The sequence below is a fragment of the Desmodus rotundus genome, chromosome 6 (genome assembly GCF_022682495.2).
Source record: "Desmodus rotundus isolate HL8 chromosome 6, HLdesRot8A.1, whole genome shotgun sequence".
In the NCBI taxonomy this organism is placed as follows: Eukaryota; Metazoa; Chordata; class Mammalia; order Chiroptera; family Phyllostomidae; genus Desmodus; species Desmodus rotundus.
Window position 1 is genome coordinate 115,849,212 of NC_071392.1, and position 23,128 is coordinate 115,872,339.

Sequence of the window (23,128 nt, forward strand, 5' to 3'; positions counted from 1 at the left end):
TCCTTGGGGAGGACCCAGAACTGTGCAGGGGGGCCATGCGCAGGGAGTGCTGGGCAGTGCATCCTCTCATCTCAGCCTGGCAGTGGGGGGACGCTATCGCCAATGACCAGAGGAAATAAACACCATCTGGGCCCCCCCTGCCTGCTTGGCTGCCACATATGGGAGGCGGTCACTACCACTGCTCACTAGGATGGCTCAGAGGAGCCCGGCGCTTCCCTGCCTAGGGGGTAGATTGCGCCATCTGCAGCAAGGGATGGGTCCCAGAGATGACGCCTGGCCTGGAGACTCCTGGGGGACTCGGGGCTAGAAGTGCCCAGCCCACCGTACTCTTCTGAGTACTCAGGAGGGAACCGGGAGGGTCTCGCAATTAGCAGAATGTTGAAGTGATCTTGACTTCGGGGCTTGACAAACCACCATTTCCAGGCTGGGTGATCTAAGGCAAATGCCTCACCACTCAACCTCAGTCTCACCTTCTGCAAAATGGGGACAATAGTAGCAACCCCCTCCCAGGAACTTGTGAGGTTGATGTGAACTCATCCAGGCAAAGTGCTTTGCACGGCAGATGGCAGGTGAACAAGCACTATTTTATGACTTGATTCACAGGACATAAGTGGGAGGCACCCCAAGGTGCTCCCTCGAGGGCTGGGGCCCAGCTTGGCTTGCTCTCCTTCAAATAGCCATAGCCTTGCACCTACTAACTATTTCCTAAATGAATGAATAAGCGATGGCTTAATAAACGTTCTCAACAACTGTTCCAAGGGAGCCTGCAGTCCAGTCGGGAGGACCAAGATCGCACAGTGCAAAGAGTGATGTCTGCCCGGCGTTGCCCAGAGCGAAGGACCCGGCGGGCTGGGCTGGGCTCAGAGGCTGGAGTCAGCAGGGGTGGCTTTGCAGGCAGAGGTGGCGACAGAAGCGGGACTAGTTTGTGTCAGAGGAGGAAAGGTTTCCAGGAGAGGTGAACACAAGACGGTATGTGAGTGGGTTCCAGGCAGGCAGGGAGGGAGCACGGGCAAAGGTGCAGATAGCGACCCCTGCTAAGATGTCCACACACGACCCCTAAGGGGTGAATGGATAAGACCCTCGGAATGTAACAATCCTAGGCACACACCCGCGATGGAGACTCTTCATCCTGCGTCCTCCAAACCTGCATCTCCGTCTGTCTTAGTCAATGGTTACTCTACTCGGCCAAACACCTTGGAGTCCTCCTGTCTCTTCTCTTGCCCTCACGTCCTTCATGCAGTCCGTCCGGAATCGGTCAGTTCCACCTCTAGAATGTGCCCAGCATCCGACCACTTCTCTCCACGTCTGGTGCCGTGGCCCTCCCCCCGTCCAAGCCATGCCGGTCTCGTCCTTGCTGTTCCTCAGACACACGGAGGCCACTCTTACCTCGGGGCCTTTGCACCTGTTCTTCCCAATGCTTGGAACGCCCTTCCCACATTCATCCACAGCCCCCCCCCTCGGGTCTCTGCTGGAGTGTCCCCTTCCCTGTGAAGCCGCCCTGAGCACTGTACCTGAAGTAGCGCCACCCCTCACCCTGAGGAACACCTGCTTTGTTCCTCACACATTCCCACCCGACACGTGGCGTATTTATTTGTTTGAGTTTCTGGTGTCTCCTTCCCACCACTGCAGGTGAGCTCCAAGAACGGATAAACCAAGCACCCCACACAGACTATTCGCCACCTGGCTCTGCTCCTTTAAGTTTTCCTGGCAAATGTTGCACCTCGTGGCCTCATTCTTTGTGATAGCTGCTTACCATCCCATGTAGAGATGCGGCAAAATTTATTTAGGTGCTATTATCATACCCATTTCGGGGGGGGGGGAACTGAGTCCCAGGGCAGTGATGCTGCTCTCTGAGGCCCCTCGGTAAGAGGAGCAGCGGACAGTCAGACCCAGCAGTGGAACTGCAGGACCTGATGCTCAGTCTCCAGGCCACACCACGCCCTGGCTGCCGGTGCACCCCCTGCCTCCCTCGGTCCCCCATGCAGAGTACCAGGCCCGTTTATGAAGGCCTTGCCAAGTTCCCCACGGCGCCAGGGCCACTGCCCCATCAGTGTCCATTGGACCTTGAGGGAGACAGGAAACTGCCCAAACAGCGCCAGCTCAGGTTGTTCCAAAGCTATCGCTCCTTCCGGGTCTCATTCCTTCTCCCCTCACCCCCAACAGACAGAGCAGATCAGTGCCGGTGTGTTCAAGCAGGGGGTGAAATGTCTGTCTCTCTGTCTGTCAGCTCCCCCTAAAACACTGTATGAGTGATTCTCTGGACACCCCCACCTGGGACTGGGGAGTGGGAAGTGCCGGCCCCACCCCAGCCACTGCTGAAATCCACAGTGCAGCCTCTCAGGCACACAGCCTTGCTCAGGCTGGGGAGATGGAAGTGCTGGCGGGGCCAGCGTGCACACCTACATCTACCGCTTCCCAGCCAGTGGTGATCCTCAGAGTTAAGCCCACGTCAGAATCACCTGGGGCTGCTTATGAAAAGCAGAGGTGCTGGCCACCTCTCAGTATAGGCCGTTGGGTTAATGCTTATGGTGGTGTGCCCAGTGTTGAGTGATCTTCCAAACCACCCTGCGAGGTCAGCTGGGGCTTCCTAGACTGTCGTGCGCACACAGAGCGCCCAGGGATCCTGGGTTCAAACGTAGATTGTGATGCTAAAGTCTCGGTGGGGCCTGAGGTTTTGCTTTTCCACAAAGCCCCCCGAGCTTTGATGCCGAAGGTGCTGGTCCCCAGGTTTCATTTTAAAAAGCAAGGAGGTGAGGAAACTAAGGTTCAAGGGCCAATGACTGTAAGTGGCAGAGCTAGACAGGGTCACCAATCTCTCCTGAGTCACAGTGCCCTGCCCTGGCTGCCTGATGATGACGAGAAGTGGGGTTAACGTTTGGAAGGGGCAGCCGACTCCACTGACCGCTCATGGGAGGGGCTTTTTGCCAAGTGGCTCAAGTTGAGGACAGTCCCTTCCAAACTCAGCATGGGAGGGAGGGGAGAGGTTGGGTTCCTGTGTGCCTGAGCAGGTGGGTGCCTCTGGGACACTGGTGGGTGTGTGCTGACAGTTGAGACCCACATCCAAAGGATTCTAGTGCCCGAGGTTGAAGGATGGGGAAGGCCCAGCCCTGTTCTGTCCTGGCCTGGCCTGCTGCTGGGTGTGTGTGTGTTGGGGAGGGTTGGGGGGGGGTGGCAGGGCGGGGGGCGCTGTACATAGTCCAGAGAAGGTATCCTCCCCCCCACCACAATAAACCTCTGCTTCCCTGTTGTCCCTTAATGCCCCGCCTTGGACCCATGAGATGCGTTCTGCCCCCCATTAGCCGGTCATTAAGAGCAGTCACACCTGCGTTCCTGGTGGGAGCCCTGGGGGCCACTGAACAGCCCAGAACGGCCACCAGCGACCTTCGGAAAAGCATAGCTTTTTTTCTAAAGGATTGTTGCTGGGTCCCCCATCACTGGGGGCAGGAGCAGCTGGCTGAGGCTGGGGCCAGGGGAGGGCAGTCACAGCCTCCAGGAGGCTTCGCCAGGACCCGTCTCCCCGGAGCTCAGCGCTCTGTTATCCACAAACACAGAATTTTCACACAGCTGCCCTGAGTGTGAAACTGTCAGAAAGTCAGTATGTCTTGGAAATGTCACAAAACTGTCTTGTGTCTGAAAGTGTCATGAGGTTTTCAAGTGCGGGACATTGTGTAAGAAATTGCCTTGCAATTGTCCTACATGTGAAATTGTCACGAAATAGTGGGGTATATGCAGCTGCCATTCTTTTGAAAAAATATTGAGAGGCCCTGACTGGTGTGGCTCAGTTAGTTGGGCATTGTCTCAAAAACCAAAAGATTGCAAGTTCAATTCCCGGTCAGGGCACTTGCCTGGGTTGTGGGTTTGGTCCCCAGTCGGGGTGCATGCAAGAGGCAAACGATCAATGTTTCTTTCTTTCTCTCTTTCTCCCTTCCTCTCTCTCTGGAATCAATTTAAAAGAAAAAGTATTGAGAGGATGGTTTCTTTTCTCTTCATTTTATAGGGATGTTTGCTGTGTGTGTGGCCTTGAAATCCTTTGTGCCTCAGTTTCTTCCTCTGTACCAAGGATCAAATGCATTATGCTCAAAACAGTGCCTGGCACCTAGTAGTTGCTCAAGAGATCTCACTACATATCCCACCCCCACAAATGGAATCTCCCTGAGGCAGGCCTCTTTCTGTTTGCTCACGGCTGGGGTCCCAGTACCTGGTGAAGTAAGTAAATGCCTGGCACACAGTAGGTGCTCAATGAGAACTAGTGGGCTTGTGGAATGGACTCATACAGGTTCTTGCTCCCTCCAGTCCTGGCTCTGTCCCCAGTGTGGTGGGATGGTCTGGCTGTTTGGCCTTGGGCAGGTCTCTTGCCCCTCTGGTCCTCTCTGAGCCTCCCTTGGTTGCCGTGAAATGCCCTGAGAGCTGTGTATCGTCGAGTGCCCGCCAAGACTGGGGCGAACAGACGCCGGCTGCTAACCCCTTCCCTCCCGGGTCGTAAGTCCTTGGTAGGGTTTCCTGGCCTCTCATGGCTCTCTGGGAGACTGTAAACACATCAGCCTCGGCTGAGTGGGAGGACATCTGCAGCAGTTAGGACCAGGGAGGGACACATCCGGCCTATCTGGAGACCCAGTGCCACACCTGGGGAGGCAGGGGCAATGGCCAGGGTCCCAAGCAGGAGGCCCCCACAAGCCCTGCAGAGAATGCCAGGATTTCAGGGAAGTGGGGGAACTTTCTAAGAAGAACTGGAAAGCCCGTGATTCCTAGGATTAATTAGAGAAAGTATCCAGGCTTTGCGGTCTGCTCTGCAAACAACCTCCTCCACTTGGTCACGTTGAAGTCCTCGGGGCTGGGAACCAGAAAGGACCATGGTTCCCGCCTTGGCTTGGACTTAGACTCATTGTGTGACCTTGGCAGAGTACTCCATTGCCCCGTGCCTCAGTTTCCCCAGCAGAAAGACAAAGCCTTCGTCTTGGTAAAGGGCAGACTCGGTTACGAAAATCCTATAAGGTTTTCTTATCTCCTCTTACAGACGAGGAAGTTAAGGCACAGGGAAGGTAAGCAAGTTGCCCAGGATCCCACAGCTGGTAAGTGGCAAGCTGGGATTTAAAGCCAGGCAATTATTAACAGTTAGTTATTAGTATGTATCAGAGAGCACCCAGCCCTCAAAATAGGTCCAACACAAACACTCCCCTCACCTCGTAAAACTAAGCCCTAAGGAAGCTTTAGGTATGTGATCAGCTCGCAGAGCAGAGAACACCTGAGCTCATACTGCCAGTTAGCATCGCGGAAGGGGGCTGGGTCTAAAGTCAGGGCTGGCTGAGGCAGGCCTGAATCTGGCCCTCGTAACAGACCCTGCTGGCATTCCAATGACAGCCCAAGCCCCTCCCAGTCAGCACCCGAGGGACCTGGAGGTTCTCAGGGGTGAAAGAGAGTCGAGAGCCCAGTTTGGGCCTCCGGCTACACCAGGCACAGGGCAAGTGTGCACCTTCAGGGACCCCTTTCTGGGCCCGGCCTCCCCCACTGGCTCCCCCTCCTCCAATGCTAGAGCAGGGGAAAGAGCCCAGATGTGAACTCACTGCGGTACTGTGAGTCTTCAGCGAGGCTCTCTGTCTCTGGGCCTCAGTTTTTCTGTCTGTCAAGTGGATGGTTACACACAGTGTTTGTAAGGGTGCAACTAACTCATCCATCCATTTGTCCATCTGTCCACCTGTCCACCCATCCATCCACCCATCCATCCACCCATCTGGCAGTTATTTCTTGAATGCCTACAATGTACCAGACCCTTTTCTAGACTCCAAGAATCCAAGAGTGAAAAGAATATATAAAAAACCTCTATTCCTTGCTTTTATTCATGAAACCAAGCTCAAGACAAATCCCAGAGCTGTAGAAACATTTTAGCAGCACGCACGAGACGATGCTCCACCGTGAAGGCGGATCTCCCGGGCACTCTCGCTGTGCTGCTGTGCGCAGCGTCAGGCCACACCGGCTGCTCCATAGAAGCTTACCGACTGCACGAACCAACAGGACTCACCTCGCTGCTCCAGCACTTGCGACTAAGGGTGGAAACAAAGTCTGTGTCCTCCCTGCGACCCGCCACATGTTTTCTAAAGACAGCTGACTCACGAGTGTGGAACTGGGGCCAGATAGCCCCTCTAGGGCTTTGTGAGTGGGGTCGACTGTCTTTGTGCTCTCCCACGCTGCCCCCTCCGCAGCCCCCCTGGCCTGCCCAGCCTGGGTAAACAGATTTCTGAAGAAAATCCAAGAAGGCTTGTGCCCTCCCGCAGGGGCTGGGGCAGAACTTCCTTACCTCCCTAAACCCAGGTGGGGTGGCAAGAGAATCACTCATAGTTTGGAGGGAACCTGACAGCCGTGGAGATGGGCATTTCATCCCCGATCGGACACACACTTGCTGACCCTCCGCATGTCTACTGGGAGAGGGGAGAATAAATGAGAGATGCAGGGGGCGGGGCAGTCCTAGGGAAACCTGCACGGCCACCCTTTGGCCAGTTCTCTGTCTGGGTCAAGTGGACTCTGAAGGAGGCAGCTGAGCTTGACCTGAGCAGAACCCCAACCCAAAGGGTTGCAAAAGGCTGTGGGGGAGGGACCGTAGTGAGGGAGCTAGAAAGGTCAGAAGAGGTCAGGCCCATGCTCTTGCCCAGAAAATCACACCCGTGCCATAGTTAAGGCCCCTGCCACACACGGAGGGCGTGGAGGGAGGCAGAGGGGCATTTAGACCCGACCCTGCTGCCCACTGGTTGGGGGGGGGGCCCTGAGTTTTCTCTGTGCTTGGAACTGTGAGGTCACAGTCATACCAGAGAACTAAGACAGCTGTCCCTGTCCCATCTTTTCCTCTGCTCCCAACGTGTAGGGGAGAGAGGGAGGGAGGGAGGGAGGGAGGGAGCATGGCACACCTTCCTACAGAGCAGATAAATGGAGTCGGGAGCCAAGTCAGTGGCGGGGAAGGAGAGAGCTTTGAATTGGAGACATGTTTTTAAAATGTAGCACCTGACTGGGATTTTCAGTACCAGAAAGCTCTGAGATCTGCCCAAACTTACTAAGGTTTAAAGAAACATAATAGAGAATTAGAGGGGAATAAAGTACGCATGTCATGTCTGTAATCTCCTGTTACACGCTCAGTCCAGTCATCAAGCCAGTCCCACACACAGTAGGCCAAGGATTAGCATCTTTAACATACGAAGAGCTCCTAGAAATCAATAAGAAAAACAGGAACAGTCCAAGGTGAGAAAATGGGCAAAGGTCCTACTCAAAGAAATAATTTGAAGAAGAAAGACAAATGGGCCAGTAACCACATGAAGAGCTTTTCCCCCTCACTAATAATTTTTCAAAATGATGATTAAGACAAGAATGAATAATTACTTGGGACCTAGCAGATAGGCAAACTGTAATTCCTTTCGGGAAAGGGGTTTGGGCAGCATCTCTTGAAATTTACAATCTGTAGTGACCCTGTTTTGGAGATGGTGGCCTGAAGCTCTGAGAAGGGCCGGCACTTGTTTAGAGCCACACAGTGGGTCCCTGAGGGCTGGAACCCGGGCCTCTGCGTGGGTGCCTTTGGTCCTTCCCGTCTGGCCTTGCGCACAGCCTGCCTGGCCCCTGACTGCGGGGGAGGCTGGGCCCGCTCTACCTGTTGCTACGTCTGCTCTGGGGTTGAGGATGGCTGGTGCCTTGCTGTTCCGGGTGACATGTCTCCTATTATCACCCCTTCCCCACACAGGCGAGGCTCCCACTCAGCTGTGTTCTGCAGTGAGATGTGGAGCGTAGCCGTGCCCGTGGGCCTCATCTGCAGAATAGGAACTGTATCCTTCTTGCCCAGTGAAAACCAAGATGGAGGGCTGGAACCAAGATGGGCTGCCATGGCTGGAAACATGGGTCTCTGAGTTCTGGCAGCTCCTCAGGGGGACCAGGGCTGCAAATGGGCAGACCCGGGCTGCTGCTGGCTGAGCGTCTGCCACACACAGGACCCTGTGCTACGTGGGTCCTTGTGTGACATCATTTCACGTCCACCACAACCCTACAGACCTGGGGCTACAGCTACCTCCGATTTCATGGACGAGGAAACTGGGGCTCAGAGAGGTGAAGTAATTGACCTAAGAACTCAGAGCGAGGAGTCAGGTGGGAGACAACCAGAGCCCCGGCTCCTAACTGCTGGGGGCCTCGCCCCCTCGTGGCCTGTCAGCCTCTTCTGCTGACTCCTGCCCAGTGTCTCTTCAAAAGCAGAGAAATGCCATCGAAAGCCATATGTCTCTCAGGACCAAGGCCCGCCAGAGGGGGTTCTCGAGTGGTTTGTGGGGACAGACAGAAGCAGAAGGAGCTACTCCAGACAGGAGGAGAGAGGGCTGTGGGATGATTCAGTCACTTTCTGTCTGAAACAGTCTGCACTGTGGGATGAGCCCTTAGCAGCCCCCCGCCCCCTACCGCCAGACCGTCAATAAAGGCTGCTTTATGCACAAATGTCCCAGTGTCTGCTTGCCTTTTCTTGGGGGGAAGGGGATTGTTGCTGCAGGAGAAGATGACCCACAAAGTGAAGCCGTTCAGCCAAAGCAGCCCTGGCAAAATGCCTGCTGCTGGCAGGGGATGCTCAGCGCTGGGGGAACTTTAAGCCAACCTCACCTGTCCCCAGGGGCCGGGGCTCTGGCTGACATCTCTCCTCCCCCTACTTTAAGACTCGCTCTGCTGGGACAGCCTCCTCCGCCAGGCTGGGGCCCCCGAGGACAGGGCCCAGCGGACGGCAAGTGTTCAGCAGATGTGTGCTGACCGCAAGGCAGTGACTCAGGACCTTCGGGAACGAGAGGGAACAGAAGTGTCACCTGCCCTTGGGAGTTCCAGGAATGTCCTCGGGGAGGGCCCAGAGCTGCCACGGGACTACCAACACTTGTCGAGGAAGAATCGCTCACGGGAAGGTGGTGGCAAGGTGGTACACACCAGGATAGAGAACTGGGGGCCCACGCCCTTCTTTTGAGACCTTCGTAGAGGACTTTTTGTAAAAGCAAAAAGGCCAGACCAGAAGGCAGAAGGAAGCCCGCCTCCTTCAAGAGATTTGACGGCATAAACAGTATCATAAACGATTTCCATTCTCCAGCAGAGGTACAAAGTTAACAGTAAGTGTCAGACTGAAGAAAGATTCCTTCCACGTCAAAATCAACAGGGGATATTAATGTAGGCAATGCAAGAAGTCCTATGAATTGACAAGAAAAACCCAGGAAACCCAATAAAAAATTGGGAAAAATAAAAATACAAAATAACTTAAAAATAACAAAAACTAACAAGTAAAATAAAAAATTTAAAATTAGAGGGATAAAATTGAATACAATAATTTAATTTAAAATTTTTTAAATAAAATAGCATTTTAGAAATAATCAAATGATAAAATTAAAACCAAAAATGACATGTAAGAATAAAATACACCTTGTACATTTAAATAAATTACATGAACATTAAAAATAACTCTAAAAAGAAATGAAATACATTTTAAGAGTAAAATGGAAAATCGGCAATTTGTAATGACTGAAAAAATAAAAGGCACATAAAATACAAAACCAAAGCGGGGTCTTGCATGACTGAAGTCGATAATGTGCTATGAATTAAGGAGTCTGATGGACTCCAGTGCCTGCCGGGAGGGGCACGCAGGGAGGAGGGAGAGAACCACGTCTGCAAGGCAGCATCTGACTGGCTTTTTCCAGCCTGCTGTGGGCAGGGGGTAGGCTGATGGGCCCCGCCGTGGCCTCATCCACAAATAGCCATCACATCATTTATACATTTGTAATGTGCCAGCACCACACACACCCTTCCATCCGCACTGTTGTCCTCAGAGGTCCGATTTCCCAGAGGAGCGAACAGAAACTCGGAGAGGGCAAGTCACTAAGCCATAGACACCTAGCTCTTAGGACCACGCTATCCTCTGAACCTGAGCTCCTCGAAGTAACCTTCCCGTGGTGAGTTAGGTCTGCCAAGGACTCTGCCGGGGAGGCAGAGGCATGTCTGACATCAGGCTGGACCATTCGGAACACCAGAAAGAGCCACGCTCCCATGAATCATGAGCATCACCACCATCTGTGGGGCACTGACTGTCTCCCAGGTGGGCTACATGCACCATCTTCTCCATCTCTGAGACAGCCGTATGAGGAATCCTCACACCTGGTAGATGCTCTTATAGTTTCCATTGCACCGAGAGGGACACTGAGACTCCGGAGGGAAATATTTCCACCCAAGCACAGCAGTGCAGAGCTGGGAGCTGAGCCGAGGCCTGTCAAGCCCCAAACCCACCCGCCACGCCTGGCGCTGGACACTCTCCACAGTCACTAACTGAGCACTCCTTATGGGCAAGGAATGCATTTTATGCTCCCTTTTTCTAACTAGCCAGCAGAGGAACAGGGAAGGGAGATGACCTGCCCACGCCACTCAGGTAGTGAGCGGCAGAGCCCTCGGCCTTCCTGACAGCCTGCCGGCTGCTGCTGCTCATCTGGGACTTGCTAGAGACAGCTGTGCCCACTTGCCAACCCCAGAGCAGGCTCCAGAAGGGCAGTGTGACATTCCTTCTCTGTGCGCCTCCGCCCCTGCGGATGTGGGCACCGCTGTCAGGATTCAGGGAAAGTGGAGGCTTCTGGCGAAAGGGAGTGGTGTCCCCATGTGGTCTGGGTCCCCCAGGCTTGGGAATGCCTTTCGTTTGAGCTGGTGAAATAGAACCCCCTCCCGCAACGGCACAGTGGGGGCCCCCACCATGGGCCATGGAGCAGGCCCTATGAATCTTGTGGCATTACTGAAAGAAGTCGTGATGCCGGATATGGAGATGGTGGTCCGGCCTGAGGCAGCAGTGCCCGGGACGAGTTAGCTTCACCCATCCCTGGTAATCAGACCATTCCCTGTGGGACCTGGAAGAATTCCCAAGGGGGTGGGGGCGCTGAAGGCGTGTGTGTCCTCCATGGCACTGACTGTGGCACGAGGCTAAGAAAGGAGGCTCCGGCCATGGAGACCACATCCCAACCCGTCCGCATCCTGGCTGTGTGCCCTTGACAAGTTGATTGCCCTCTCTGAGCTTGGTGGGCTTCCGCTGTAGAATAATAAGGTCAAACGGACTCACGGGCTATTGTACGGATGGTCAGGGAGAAGGCCTAGCAGGCGGCCATGCACCCAAGCTTTGGAATCAATTAGCTAGGTTCAAATCCTGGCTTTGCCAAATTCACTGGCCAAGCTATTAGAGTCAACCACAGGAAATTGCTAATACGTGGCTGTTTTCTACCAACAAAAATGGCAATTTCATGTACTTCAACTAATGCTCCTCTCGTTTAATACAGCTTCATCCTCTGTAAGATGTGGATGACAACAGTCCTCTCACAAGTTGCTGCGAGGATTCAATAAGGCTGGGGGTCAACCGAGCTCAGTAGTTAGAGACTGGGGTCTGGGACCTTGGCTGTGTGACCTTGGGCAAGTTACTTAACCTCTCTGTGTCTCAGTTTTGTCATCGGTAAAATAGGGATAACAGGACCGACTTCATGGGTTTATTAGGGGAATTTAATCAGTTCACAGGTATAAAGTACTCAGAACAGTGCCTGACATGGTTGAATAAAACCACAGGTAACATCTAGCATAGAGTAAATGCTCAACCATAAACCCCAATCGAAAAGAGACTTTTCTAAACCTTTGATGCCATTGAAAATTAAGTATTTTTAAAGAAAAAGAATGTTTTAAGAAACATACATGGGTGCAGATATGTAAGTAAGAAGTGTGCTTCTGGGTGTCCAGCGACCCCAGGGCCATTCGGCATCCCGACAATGTCCACAGCCCAAGGTCCTGAGGCCATGGCGGCTCTGTCTGGCCCAGACTTCCGCCAGGTCCCTTTCAAGCCACAGACTCGATGTGGCACTCAGGTAAATCTAGAGACCCTTACAAGGCTCCAGACCCCAGACGGGCCTCTGGTGGGTAGGGAACCTCTGCAGACAGCCTTTCACCTGGGAACGGCCTCTGGGTCCCACCCCCTCATCTGAGGTTTATCCTTAGACCTGGGAAAAAGGCAAAGCGGATGGAGCATGCCCAAGTCTCACAGAGGGAAACCGAAGCTTTGGGAAGCTCCAGGTCAGACTTCCCAGTCCCGGGAAAAGCTGCCTTCCTCTCCCTCACCGAAGCTGCCCTCACCCTGGTCCCTCCTGGACCCTCACTTTCACCGCAGCCTGGGGACCTTGGCTGGGCAGCATCCTCGCCTGAGTTTCCATTTTTACATGTGCTGGTCTCAAAGGTCGCAATTGGCCTTTTCGGCCCCAGCATTCCATTATCCGGCACATTCTCCAGAACTGCAGAGAAAACGAAAGTTGAACCACTCTGCTGGCTGTGAAGGGTTGCATAAGTGAGGGGGTGGAGAGAAGCAGCATTATAAGCGTTTTCTGGAGAAGGCAGGATTTGCTCCTGGGGTTCTGGAATCAGGAAGACCCAGGTCACACTCCCATGCGCTAGACGACCTTGCACAAGCCAGTTCCCCTCTCTGAACCAGCCTTCCTCTTCATATGGGAAGAGGAGAAGCAAAGTCCACCCGGCAGGGTCGGTGCGAACACCCGTGTGAAAGGTGCACACGTGGCTGGCACTCACTGGCCACGCAGGGATGTCTGACACAGAAGGACGTTTGGGGCCCTGAGCAGTCACTCCGCCTTCCAAGGCTAAAAGCTGCATACCTTGGGAAGGATGTGGCTGCCAGATCCCAGGCCATTAGAAACTGCGGGCCTGCAAAATGTGTCAGGGGCGGTCACTGATTATTACGGCAACTCAGTGTCATGTTTGGAGCGCCGGAGCTGGACCCCTGGGCTCACATGCCTATTGCTGTGTGACCCACCGGCCTTAGTCTCCCACCTGCAATGCCGGGATCTTCCTGCCTCCCAGAGACGTCACCAGGAGCTCGTGGACTCAGCTGAGCCATGCTTTCTGACGATGCTGAAAATCAGCACTTTTATATCGGTTCACACAGTACACAGAGCACATACACACTCATTCACACACACCCACACCCCGTGTACACACATCCACACTTGCACACGCATGCACGTGCACACTCATCCACTGGCACACACACTCACGTGTATGCGAGAACTCTAACACATTCTCAAAATAATAATTCATCTTCATACTTGCGATGCACTCTGATACTTCCTGAAACGGAGGTTGGCAAACTACACGCCAAATCTGGCCTCCAGCCTGTTTTCCGTCTGGACTGTGAGCTAAGGATAGTTCAATATTTTTAAAGCACTGTAAGAACAACAACAACAAAACGACAAAGAAGAGAATGGGACAGACCACACATGGTCGCAAAGCCTACAGTATTGAGTATCTCGCTCCTTACAAACGTGTCTGCCAACCCCGTTCGACTTTATTCTATTCTTTTCCCTTTTGCTGTTTTGCTCCATTCCACTCCACTGCATAAAAAATGCTAGCTGTGCTTTACCAAATTTATTCGCCTGATTTCCTGATGAGTCGCAAGCCTCAGTGTGAAAAAACCTTCAGTTTTTCACTAAATGTAAGGATGAAAAGATGGATGAATAAACAGTGGACTGATAAACAAAAAGAGGGAGAGGAACAAAATATCTTAGGTCACCTAATCCATGTGGCGTCGAAGGCAAGCAATGCCCCATCTGTGAGTCTCAGATTCCTCAGCTGAGACTGGGACCGCCGCGGACCTGCCTCTCAAGGCTAGGCTGAGCTGAGGAGGGGTGGGATCCTGCCTCTGTCATCCCTTCCGATGGATCTAGCTTCTCAAGGAGACGCTGGGCCCTCGGACAGCAGAGACAGTAGCGCGCATCCCTGTTGTCCTTGTCAACACCTAGTCCAGGGTTTGGACCAGAGGAAGGGCTCAGTAAATATTTCTTTGTGACTATGGTGACAGGCGAGTGGCATCCCAGGCTCTCCATGACTGACTCCGGCCCTGGCTACAATCTGACCTTCACTTCCTCTGGCCACACGGCTCCCTGGACCCTTTCCACCTAGACACAGCCTCCCCTCTTCTTGCCAGAGTCCCCAGCCTTTACTCTGCTGCCACCTCCACCTGACAAAATCCTACCCCTCTGATGGGGCTCCTCCCAGATGCGTATGAGTTTCAGTCCTTGGCAAGTCACCGACAGAATTCACTGCTATTTCTATGCACAGGCTTTGGAGCCTCCAAAACTCTGGGTCTGCATCCCAGCTCAGCTGCTGGAACTTTCTAGACAGATCACTTTCCCTTTCTGAGCCTCAGCTCCCTTGTCTGAGACATGGGTGAGGACGCACAGCCCGTATGCAGAGCTCCCACACGTGGCCGGCCCTTGCTAAGGGGTCTCGAGGGTCTCCTCTGGAGGCCAGGTGAGGGTTGGATGGTTTCCACCCATGGCAGAGGGAAGTGGGGGGTGGGAGCCATGTGAAGTAAGAACAGCATTAACTTTGAACTGGCTGCAGAAGGAGAGGGCAGGTGAACAGAGCTTAGTTTATTGAGCACCTATTATGTGCCAAGTACCCTGCTTCCCTTTTTTCCACCAGCCTCTATTTTATGAAGAGAAGCACGCCCAGAGGGGTGGAGGGACTCGTCCAAGATAGCCTTCTACTGTCACACAGCGCCGTTCCCCGAGCGCTCCCCGTGCAGGGGCTGCCCCTCGCTCTGCCCTTTAGGAGTCCTGTTTCCCCTCCCAGCGCTGCCCCCGACGGGCATCTTCAGCTGGTTTCACCTGGATGCCAGCGCTTAGGGGGATGCACCTCGTTCTGTGCTTAGCCATGGCTTCGATCAGGAGACAAGAAATCTGGTTATCCCCTTCACTGCCACTGCCTCGGCACCTGCTTGCCCGGTCTCAGCTTCGTCTGTGCACAGGGGACAGTGCTGCCTGCCTGTCCACACAGGACTTCACTGTTTATACAGAATTGTTATATTCAGTCCACGTAACGAGGCTTTGGAGTGCGCGCTGGCACAGTCCTTTCATAAATAAAGGAAAGAGGCTCCGAGAGGGGAAGGGACAGAGCTGAGATTCACCCGACGTGAGTCTCCCCTCCCCGCGGTCCTGGGAGCATTCAACTCTGCTGGGAAATGGGAGGGGGAAATGGTTGGATTCTTATGAAGCACCTGCTCTATGCCTTTGGGCACCTACCCTCTGGGACTGTGGGGAATCTTCGCCTCCGCCAAAGAGGTAGGTTCCCATTTCACAGATGTGAAGCTCTGGGTCAGAGAAGTCACGTGGCCTGCCCAGGAAGTCACATTAGTGCAGGAGAAGGCTTCGGATTTGAACCCAGGGCTATCTGAATTCCAGAGCTCCTCCCTCTGCGCCTCACTGCCTCAGGTCCAGAAGGATCTAAAAGCACCATAGGAATGTGAGGAACTCTTGCCTCCACCACGCCCCCTCCCCAGGCCTGGGATGTCAGGGAAAGCCAACTTCAGTCTGTCTTCTGCTCATTGACTAGTGAATCTCTGTGTCGGGGTGGGGGTTGCAGATCAGAGCCCCTCAGTCTGTCCAAGTGTCCCATAGCCAGGGCATCCCGGCATGTTTTAAGAGAAATGTCCCCATCTGGTTCTGATTTGTTTATATTTAATTAATCAAAATGTTGTTTTGTAATAGACACTTGAGATCCAAGAACCTTTCTCAAGTCTTTTCTTTCATTCTTTCTTGTCTTAGGAACAGAAAAATTGGGTTTCATCAAGGAACAGTGACGCTGGAGCCCGCGGAAGCGTGGGTCTGTGGGAGCCAGGGCCCAGGGGTGATGGCTCAGACTGGGCGGCCGCTGGGCCTGGCAACTTGTTCCTCCTGATGTTGCAGGGTAGGCCGAAGGCTGGGGCCAAGGAGTGGGCTTGGAGGGCAGGCTGGGGGAGGGCAGGCAAGCAGCATCCCTTCGCACTGGCAGCTCCTCAGGGGCAGGCCCCAGGTCTGTTCACCTTGGCATCCCCAAGGCTCCAAACACAGAGCCTGGCATGGCAACTACCCTGTAACATGTGCTGAGTGAACATGCGAATGAATGAGTGAATGAATGAATGAAGCACTGCCAATACCTAGGTGCCTTCAGGACACATCTTCCTGCCAAAGCTAGATCAGAAGGCCAAAGCTGGTAAGACCCTCAGGGATCTCGTGTGGAATTTGCCAAGCAGCTGTCTAATGAAAGAAATGGTCACTGAGGTGAAACGCGTTTGGGGAAGGCCCCACTCATTATCCTCACCTCTTCCCCGTGAATGCCCTGGTAAGTCACGCAGTCAAGAAAGCTAAACCCAGCCTTTCCCAAACCTACTTGGCCAGGGGTCCTATGACCACCTTGCAGAATATGCTATAGGAAGAGCTTTCCTACCTCCACGCCCATGCCAGTGCTAACTGGGAAACTGAGGCTGTGGAGAGGACAAATGCAAATCCACTCACCCAAAGGACCCAGGACAAAGGGGTTTGGGTGGGACTGAAGTCCAAGGATATCTCCATTGCACCTGGAGGTGAGGGGAGCCACAGCCTCTCTCTGAAGGGGCTGGGCTGGGCGTGCGTGTGTCCCAGACGCAAAAGATCAACTGCCATGGGGAGGGTTGTGGAGGACCCCTCACCAAGCTGGGGCCGTGCCCGACTTCCTCACTGAGCAATGGGAATGGGGAGAGGGACTGGAATTTTTTCTCTTATTCTTCTGTGTGTGTGTGTGTGTGTGTGTTTAGAACTTAGAAACATCTTAAACAGTTTCTAAACCAGCTCCTCTTCAGATGGGAACCCTGAAGCTCTGAGAAGGGAAGGCCAGCACAGCTCAGGAGACACCTGAGTCCTGTCAGACCGACTGGGATTCCAGCCTGCTTTGCTACTTACCTGCTGTGCAACCTTGGACCGTCAGTTTCCCTCTCTGAGACTCAGTTTCCTCACGCAGAAAATAAGTATCCCCCCCTCCCCCTGCTAGGCTGTTGTGAGTAGCCAAGAACACAATGGACAGGAAATGAGAATGACTAATATTAGGAGCCTGTGCACTCCGCTACTCACTTGACAAACCCATTAACTCATTCAGTTTATCCACTTCTGCCCTGTGAGTTGCCTACGCAAGATTATTATTCCTATTTTATAGAGGAGTCAATGCATTTTTATTTTTATTGTTTTGGTCTTTTCTAGAACCAGTAAAGATCTTAGAGATCTAAAAGATCCTTAAAAGGGTAAACCAAAGCTCAGAGAGGCAAAGTGACTTCCCCAAGGTCACCCAGCTAGTAACTGGGGATGCAAGGGTTTGGTCCCAGGCAGGCTGACTCCAGAGCCCACACACTTAACCACCATAACAGGGCCATTCACTGAGGAGTGCCCCAGGGGGGGCCCTAACTCCTCCCCTCACTAGAAGCCACCCACCTCCCTACTCCCTGAGGCCCTGTGTTCAGTCACCAGGGGTCGGAGCCCTCAGGCCACAGTTTCCCTGCCTCACTCAGCCCCACCTCCCATTTTCCCACAGCCCCTTTCTGCTTCCTGCTCCACTCCAGAAGAGCCTGTGTCCACATGTAGGGCTGTTCACTTAAATGGACTAGAAGACCCCAGAGGGCAGACCCTCGGTTCTCATTCCCAGACCTAACGCCAGAGCTGGAGAGAAAGAAGACAGCTGTCTCCCGTTCACCTGCTGGGCAGCTTAGCGAAGTTACTCAACCTGCCTGAAACTTGGCATGCAGCTTTATAAAATAAGATGACTGCCATGCCCTGAGGATGTAGTGGGGGTCCCCTTAGTGTCAGACCCACGCGCAGAGGTCAAAGGGCCACCTGGCTCAGGGGCACACTTGCTCGCCCTCCTCCACTAGTGGGCTCTGCCAACCCCAGTTCTGTAGGGACAGCCTCAAGCCCACCTCCTGAGGATGTTCTGCCTCTCACAGCGAGGGGGCAGTGGCATGGGACCCTGAGGTAAGGGTGCAAGGGGCCCTGGTTTTGTGCCCCAGGTACATGCTTAGTCTGAACCTTGGTCCATCTTTCTAGTGGCCCTAGGGGGTCAAGATGACAAAACAGAGGCTCTTGGAGGGGAGAGACATCTTTCAGGTCACTCCCAGAATAACGAACAGGCTCAGACCCAGGTCTCAGGTCTCCCAGAGGTCATGCAGCTCACATCCTCCCCCGGCGTTGGGGGGGGGGACGGGGGGAGGGGAGGGGGGCACCAAAGATCACTGACTTGGCGGAGGTGACACAGGGAGTCAGGGTAGGTGGTGGGATTGGGGAATCCCACCCTGCGCCAGCCCACGATCTTCATGCCACCTCCTGGCTTATCATGGATGTTTAAGATGGTTTCTAAGCCACTAACTCCGTCCCCTAGTCCCAGTGCCCTCCAGCCCAGCGCTGAGGCTTGCTGTCTTTGCACACAGCCACCCCCTCCTTCCCAGCGATGATGCTACTACTATGAGGAGTGGGGGCAGAAAGAGACAGAGCACCCTGCCATCCCTTCCCTCCTCGGAGAGCCGCCTTGGTCCAGCTTGTGAACCCGTGCCCTGGGGCCTCAGTCTCCCCATCTGTAAAGTGGGACTGACACCTCCCTGGAGGAGTCAATAGCTCAAGGGCACTGGGCAGATGCCCCAAGGGTCATCCTCCTGCCCGCCCTGCTGTACCTGCCTAGCCACCCTGCCCAGCTGCCCCTCCTACCTTGCTTTTTCCTTCGGTTCAGGGGGAGCATGTCCGCGGCGTGGGCGACGAGCAGCAACAGGCAGAGTGGCACCCGCATCTGGGCAGCCTGGTCCCAGCGGGTGCGCGGGGCTCCTGGCACCCAGGTGGCGTCCGTGGGGACTCCCGGGGAGGCCTAACAGCCCGGCGGGAACCCGACGGCGCTGCGAGCGCGGGGGCTGCTGCAGGCTCTCCGCACCCGCGGTCCGCCCAGGGGCCAGCCGCCAGGTCGAGTGAGGGCGTTGGCAGAGCAGGGACACTGCCCCAGCGGGGAGGAGCCGGTGGTGGGGCGGCGCGTTAACCCACCCTGGGCGGCGCCCATCGTTGGAGTCGGAGCAGGGTGGGGGCGCCCGGCCAGGAGCCAGGTGGCCGGTCTGTCCCGCAGTCCGTGGTTTGGTGTCCTTCCAACCCCTACATTGTCCTACTCACGTATCTGCTGTCCGCTAGACGCAGGTACACACACACACACACACACACACACACACACACACACAGATGCAGACTCCCTGGTGCCCTGTGACCCCCATCCCTCCTTTCTCACCACCTCCCGCTGCCTCAACCCCGCCTCTGATTTCTGATTTTCTGTTTCTTCTTCCCGCGCTTTCCTCTGTTTTTCTCTTTCTGTCGCTGGTTCTCCTCCTCTGCTACCTCTTCCCTCAACCCCACTGTAGCCTTCTCAATTTCTCTCTCGCTGAACGTTCTCCTTCTCACGGGTGCTCACTGTCTCTGTGTCTGCACCCGGCTGGCCCTCTGGCGCTCCATTTTCTCCTTCCTGGTGCCCATCTCTCTGCTCTCCACCTGCAGGGTGGGCTATATGCTTAAGCCCTGCTGTCTGGCTCCGTTTCTTTCTGCTCTGGCTCTTTCAAAAGAGTCCTAAGTCCTTTCTGGCCACTGACCGTGAAGCTTTCCTGCACAGCCTGCTGGAAGCCCCTAATCTTTGACTCAAAGTAACCAGCACCTCATAAATTCTACAGTGAAGGGGCTGGGGACTGTGTTCCCTCCAACCTTATCTGTGGCACTGGGAGCAGCTGGTCCTACGTTAACCCTTTCAGAGCCAAATCCCTGTTCCCACCCAACAAACAGCACACGCCTTCCCGCTAAAAACAGTAACAATAATAATAATGCTATTTTTTGAGGCCTATGTGCTTGGTGCTGTGTTAAGAACTTTACATTCACTATAATCTTTGAAACAGCCAGTCGGGTTCTATTCTGATTAGCCCACTTCATGGGGGAGGAAAGGGAAGTTCAGAGAGGCCCAGTGACTTGCCTTCAGCCACACAGCAGGCCAGAGGGCTGGCTATCTGGGTTCAGTGCCTGCCTCCTTAGCCACTGCTTGGGACACAGAAGAACCTACCGAACAATTAACATTCTTCTTTCTTACGTGTGTCGTTTGATCAGAAAGAAAAGAAAAGTAAATGCTGATTTCTTCTCTACCCTGAGGTGGTCCCCGGTGCAACGAGGACATTTGAGGACATGTCAGGGGGAGGGAAACACAGAGACTGAGGCAGCTCTGGCCTGGCCATCCTGTGGGCCTCCATGAACACTGGCAGACAACACCCTAAGGATTTTAGTGGACTGGCAGAGCTATCCCAGCCAAACGGCTCCATTTCACAGATGGTGCCACTGAGCCTCTGGATGGGGGGTGCCTAGCCCAGGCAGTCCGGCGATTCTAGGGCAGAGCTGGGATATGTGAGCCGGTATCCTAGCATGGTCCCCTCCACCACGCCCTACAAGGCCCTCAGGTGCTGACTTCTCTGATCTCCGTCTCCCCCCCTCCCCACCCCTCACCCCTTACCCCTTTAATCCCAGAGATCCCAACTCTTGCAGTATTGCACGAACCTCTCCTGGCCTCTCATTCCTCTGAGCCTTTCCTGTGTGGCCTCTCCATGGAATGCCAGTCTGCATCTCAGTGCCCTTCTCCACTGACTCATTAAGGACTCAGTCCTGGATATGCCCTCATCCAGGAAGCTTTCCCTGATTCTCCATTCAGGCTCAGTGCCTCTTCATCACGGTTTTTATCACACCGGTTGGTAACTAGGGGTGTGTCTGTGCTTTCCTCTCAATTGTCAACTCTCTGAGACCAGAGAGGAGGTCCTATATGGGTCTCTGGAGCCCAGCACATGCCAGACACAGGTGCTCAGCATGTTTGTTAAGTGAATGAATGAATTTTGTCAGATGCAGGAGTTTCCCAGCTTATATATGAAATTCAGGTATCTGGAGAAATGAGGTGACCCCGGAAGATCAAACTTTAGAAAGTTGGAAAGTCAGCTTCTACCCAACCACCCCCAGTCCTGAAGTCCCTCAGGTCCGGAACAGGACAGCCCCCAGGTAAGCAGGGCCAGGGAGGAGCAATGTGCAGAGGCCAGGGCTACTCAACAGTCTCCATTTCTGCAGGCGGCAGCCTCTTACCCCTTCGCCTCCCATTGCCTCTGCTCAAGCTCCCCAGCCTTCCTCCTATTTCTCAAACTCTACCTGTCAGGTGTCCTTATCAGGGCTTTTGCTGTTCTCCTGCCTGGCAAATTCTTCCTCAGATAGCTTCAGGGCCTGTCTCCACGCAAGGTCACCTTGTCAGAGTGCCCTTTCTGACCACTCCAGATAAAACAGAACACCCATTTCCTGTGTGCCCCTATCCTGCCTATTCTCCTAGTACCAAGCACCACCTGGCCCGTTCATGTTTGTAACTTGCTTTGTGTGAGTTTCACGATGGCAGAAATCTTCTATTTTATCCCTGTGCCTGACATATAAAGTGCTTAATAAATACTTGTGGAATGAATAAATGAATGAATGAATGAGCACTCACTTATTCCTTGATTCTTGGAGGCACCTCAAGTACCTCCTGCTCTCATGGGCTCAGTTTCCCCATTTGTTCAATGGCACAGCTGGAATTTTGTGTTCTCTGAGAGCCCTTCCAGACCTCTCAGAATTTGAAATTTCTAGGGTTCCAATATCAAGAACTCAGGGCCCATGTCATCTTGAGGTGCTCGGAGGGTCTTGGGTTCTCTGTAGCTTTTAGGGGGAGTTCCAGTTTGTTCCACTCTCCCTCCCCCTGTAGAAGCACCCAGGGAGGACATCGAGGCCATTGATACTAATGACATTGCCAGGAGGTGTGCACACCAGGAACAGCAGCTAAGGAACCACCGGAACCTGTTATAAGTAGATCAAGATGGGTATGATGGCTGAAAGATGCCCATACTGTGTGTTCCTGATCAGCAAATCCTTTTCCTTTGCTGGATAGTGGGGACTCAGGTCCCTTGTAGCTTGTACCCAGTGTTCTTCAGTACATGAATTAAAGCTCACTGTGGAAGGGTTAGGGCACAGAGGACCACCTATAGAAGGGACAAAGCTTGTTTCCCAACATCCCATTGGTCAGAATGCAGTCATGTGGCCACACCTATCTGCAAGGGTTGCTGAGAAATATAGTCTAGCCATGTGCTCTGGAGGAACTTCTGGCCAGTCTGCCACATCAGGCCACTCATTCTTGCCCCAATCATGCAGCAGCTCCTACCTCTGCTGGCTCTGTAGTAGCTCCTACAAGCTCTTCTCTCTAAGCAACCAGAGGACCTAAATTTTTTCTAGGTGAAGCCTAACTCCTCAGAGTTGCAAGGGTTGCAGGATGGCCCCTGCTAGAGTGACCAACTGTCCTGGTTTGCCAGCGATTGAAGAGTTTTCTGGAATGCAATTTGTACCTCATGTGTAACTGTGCAACCAATGCCACACTAAAACTGGACCATCGCAACACTCCCTCATGCTGCCCCTTGGTGATTCCACCCACACCCTCCTGTCCACCTTTACCCCTGGCAAGCACTAATCTGTTCTGCAGCTCTATAATTATGTCGCTACACAGACATTATACAATGGAATAATGCAGTATGTATCGTTTTGAGATTGGCTTTCTTTTTTAATATATTTTATTGATTATGCTATTACAATTGTCCCAGTTTTTCCTCCTTTGCCCCCTCCACCTGGTACCCCCCATCCCCTCTAGCAATTTCACTTAGTTCATGCCCTGGGTCATGCATATAAGTTCTCTGGCTTCTCCATTTCCTATACTTATTCTTTTTTTTTGATATATTTATTGATTATGCTATTACAGTTGTCCCATTTCCCCCCACACACACTCCACTCCATCCTGCCCACCCCCTCCCTCCCACATTCCCCCCTATAGTTCATGTCCATTGGTCATACTTATAAGTTCTTTGGCTTCTACATTTCCTACACTATTCTTACCCTCCCCCTGTCTATTTTCCACCTATCATCTATGCTACTTATTCTCTGTACCTTTCCCCCCCTCTCCCCCTCCCACTCCCCTATTGACACCCCTCCATGTGATCTCCATCCCAATGCTTCTGTTCCTGTTCTAGTTGTTTGCCTAGTTTGCTCTTGTTTTTGTTTTAGGTATGGTCGTTAATAACTGTGAGTTTGCTGTCATTTTTACTGTTCCTATTTTTGATCTTCTTTTTCTTAGGTAACTCCCTTTAACATTTCACAGAATAAGGGCTTGGTGATGATGAACTTCTTTAACTTGACCTTATCTGAGAAGCACTTTATCTTCCCTTCCATTC

At 53.4% G+C, this 23,128-nt stretch overlaps 1 protein-coding gene across 1 annotated transcript in view; it reads right to left on the bottom strand.

The window, feature by feature from the left end:
- Window positions 1-18,627, bottom strand: part of RSPO4 (R-spondin 4) — a 32,562-nt gene extending 13,935 nt beyond the window's left edge. Inside the window, exon 1 of the mRNA XM_053927407.1 lies at window positions 18,549-18,627. Coding sequence (XP_053783382.1) covers window positions 18,549-18,627 — 79 coding nt within the window. The remainder of the gene's footprint in view (window positions 1-18,548) is intronic.
- Window positions 18,628-23,128: the final 4,501 nt, after the last annotated feature.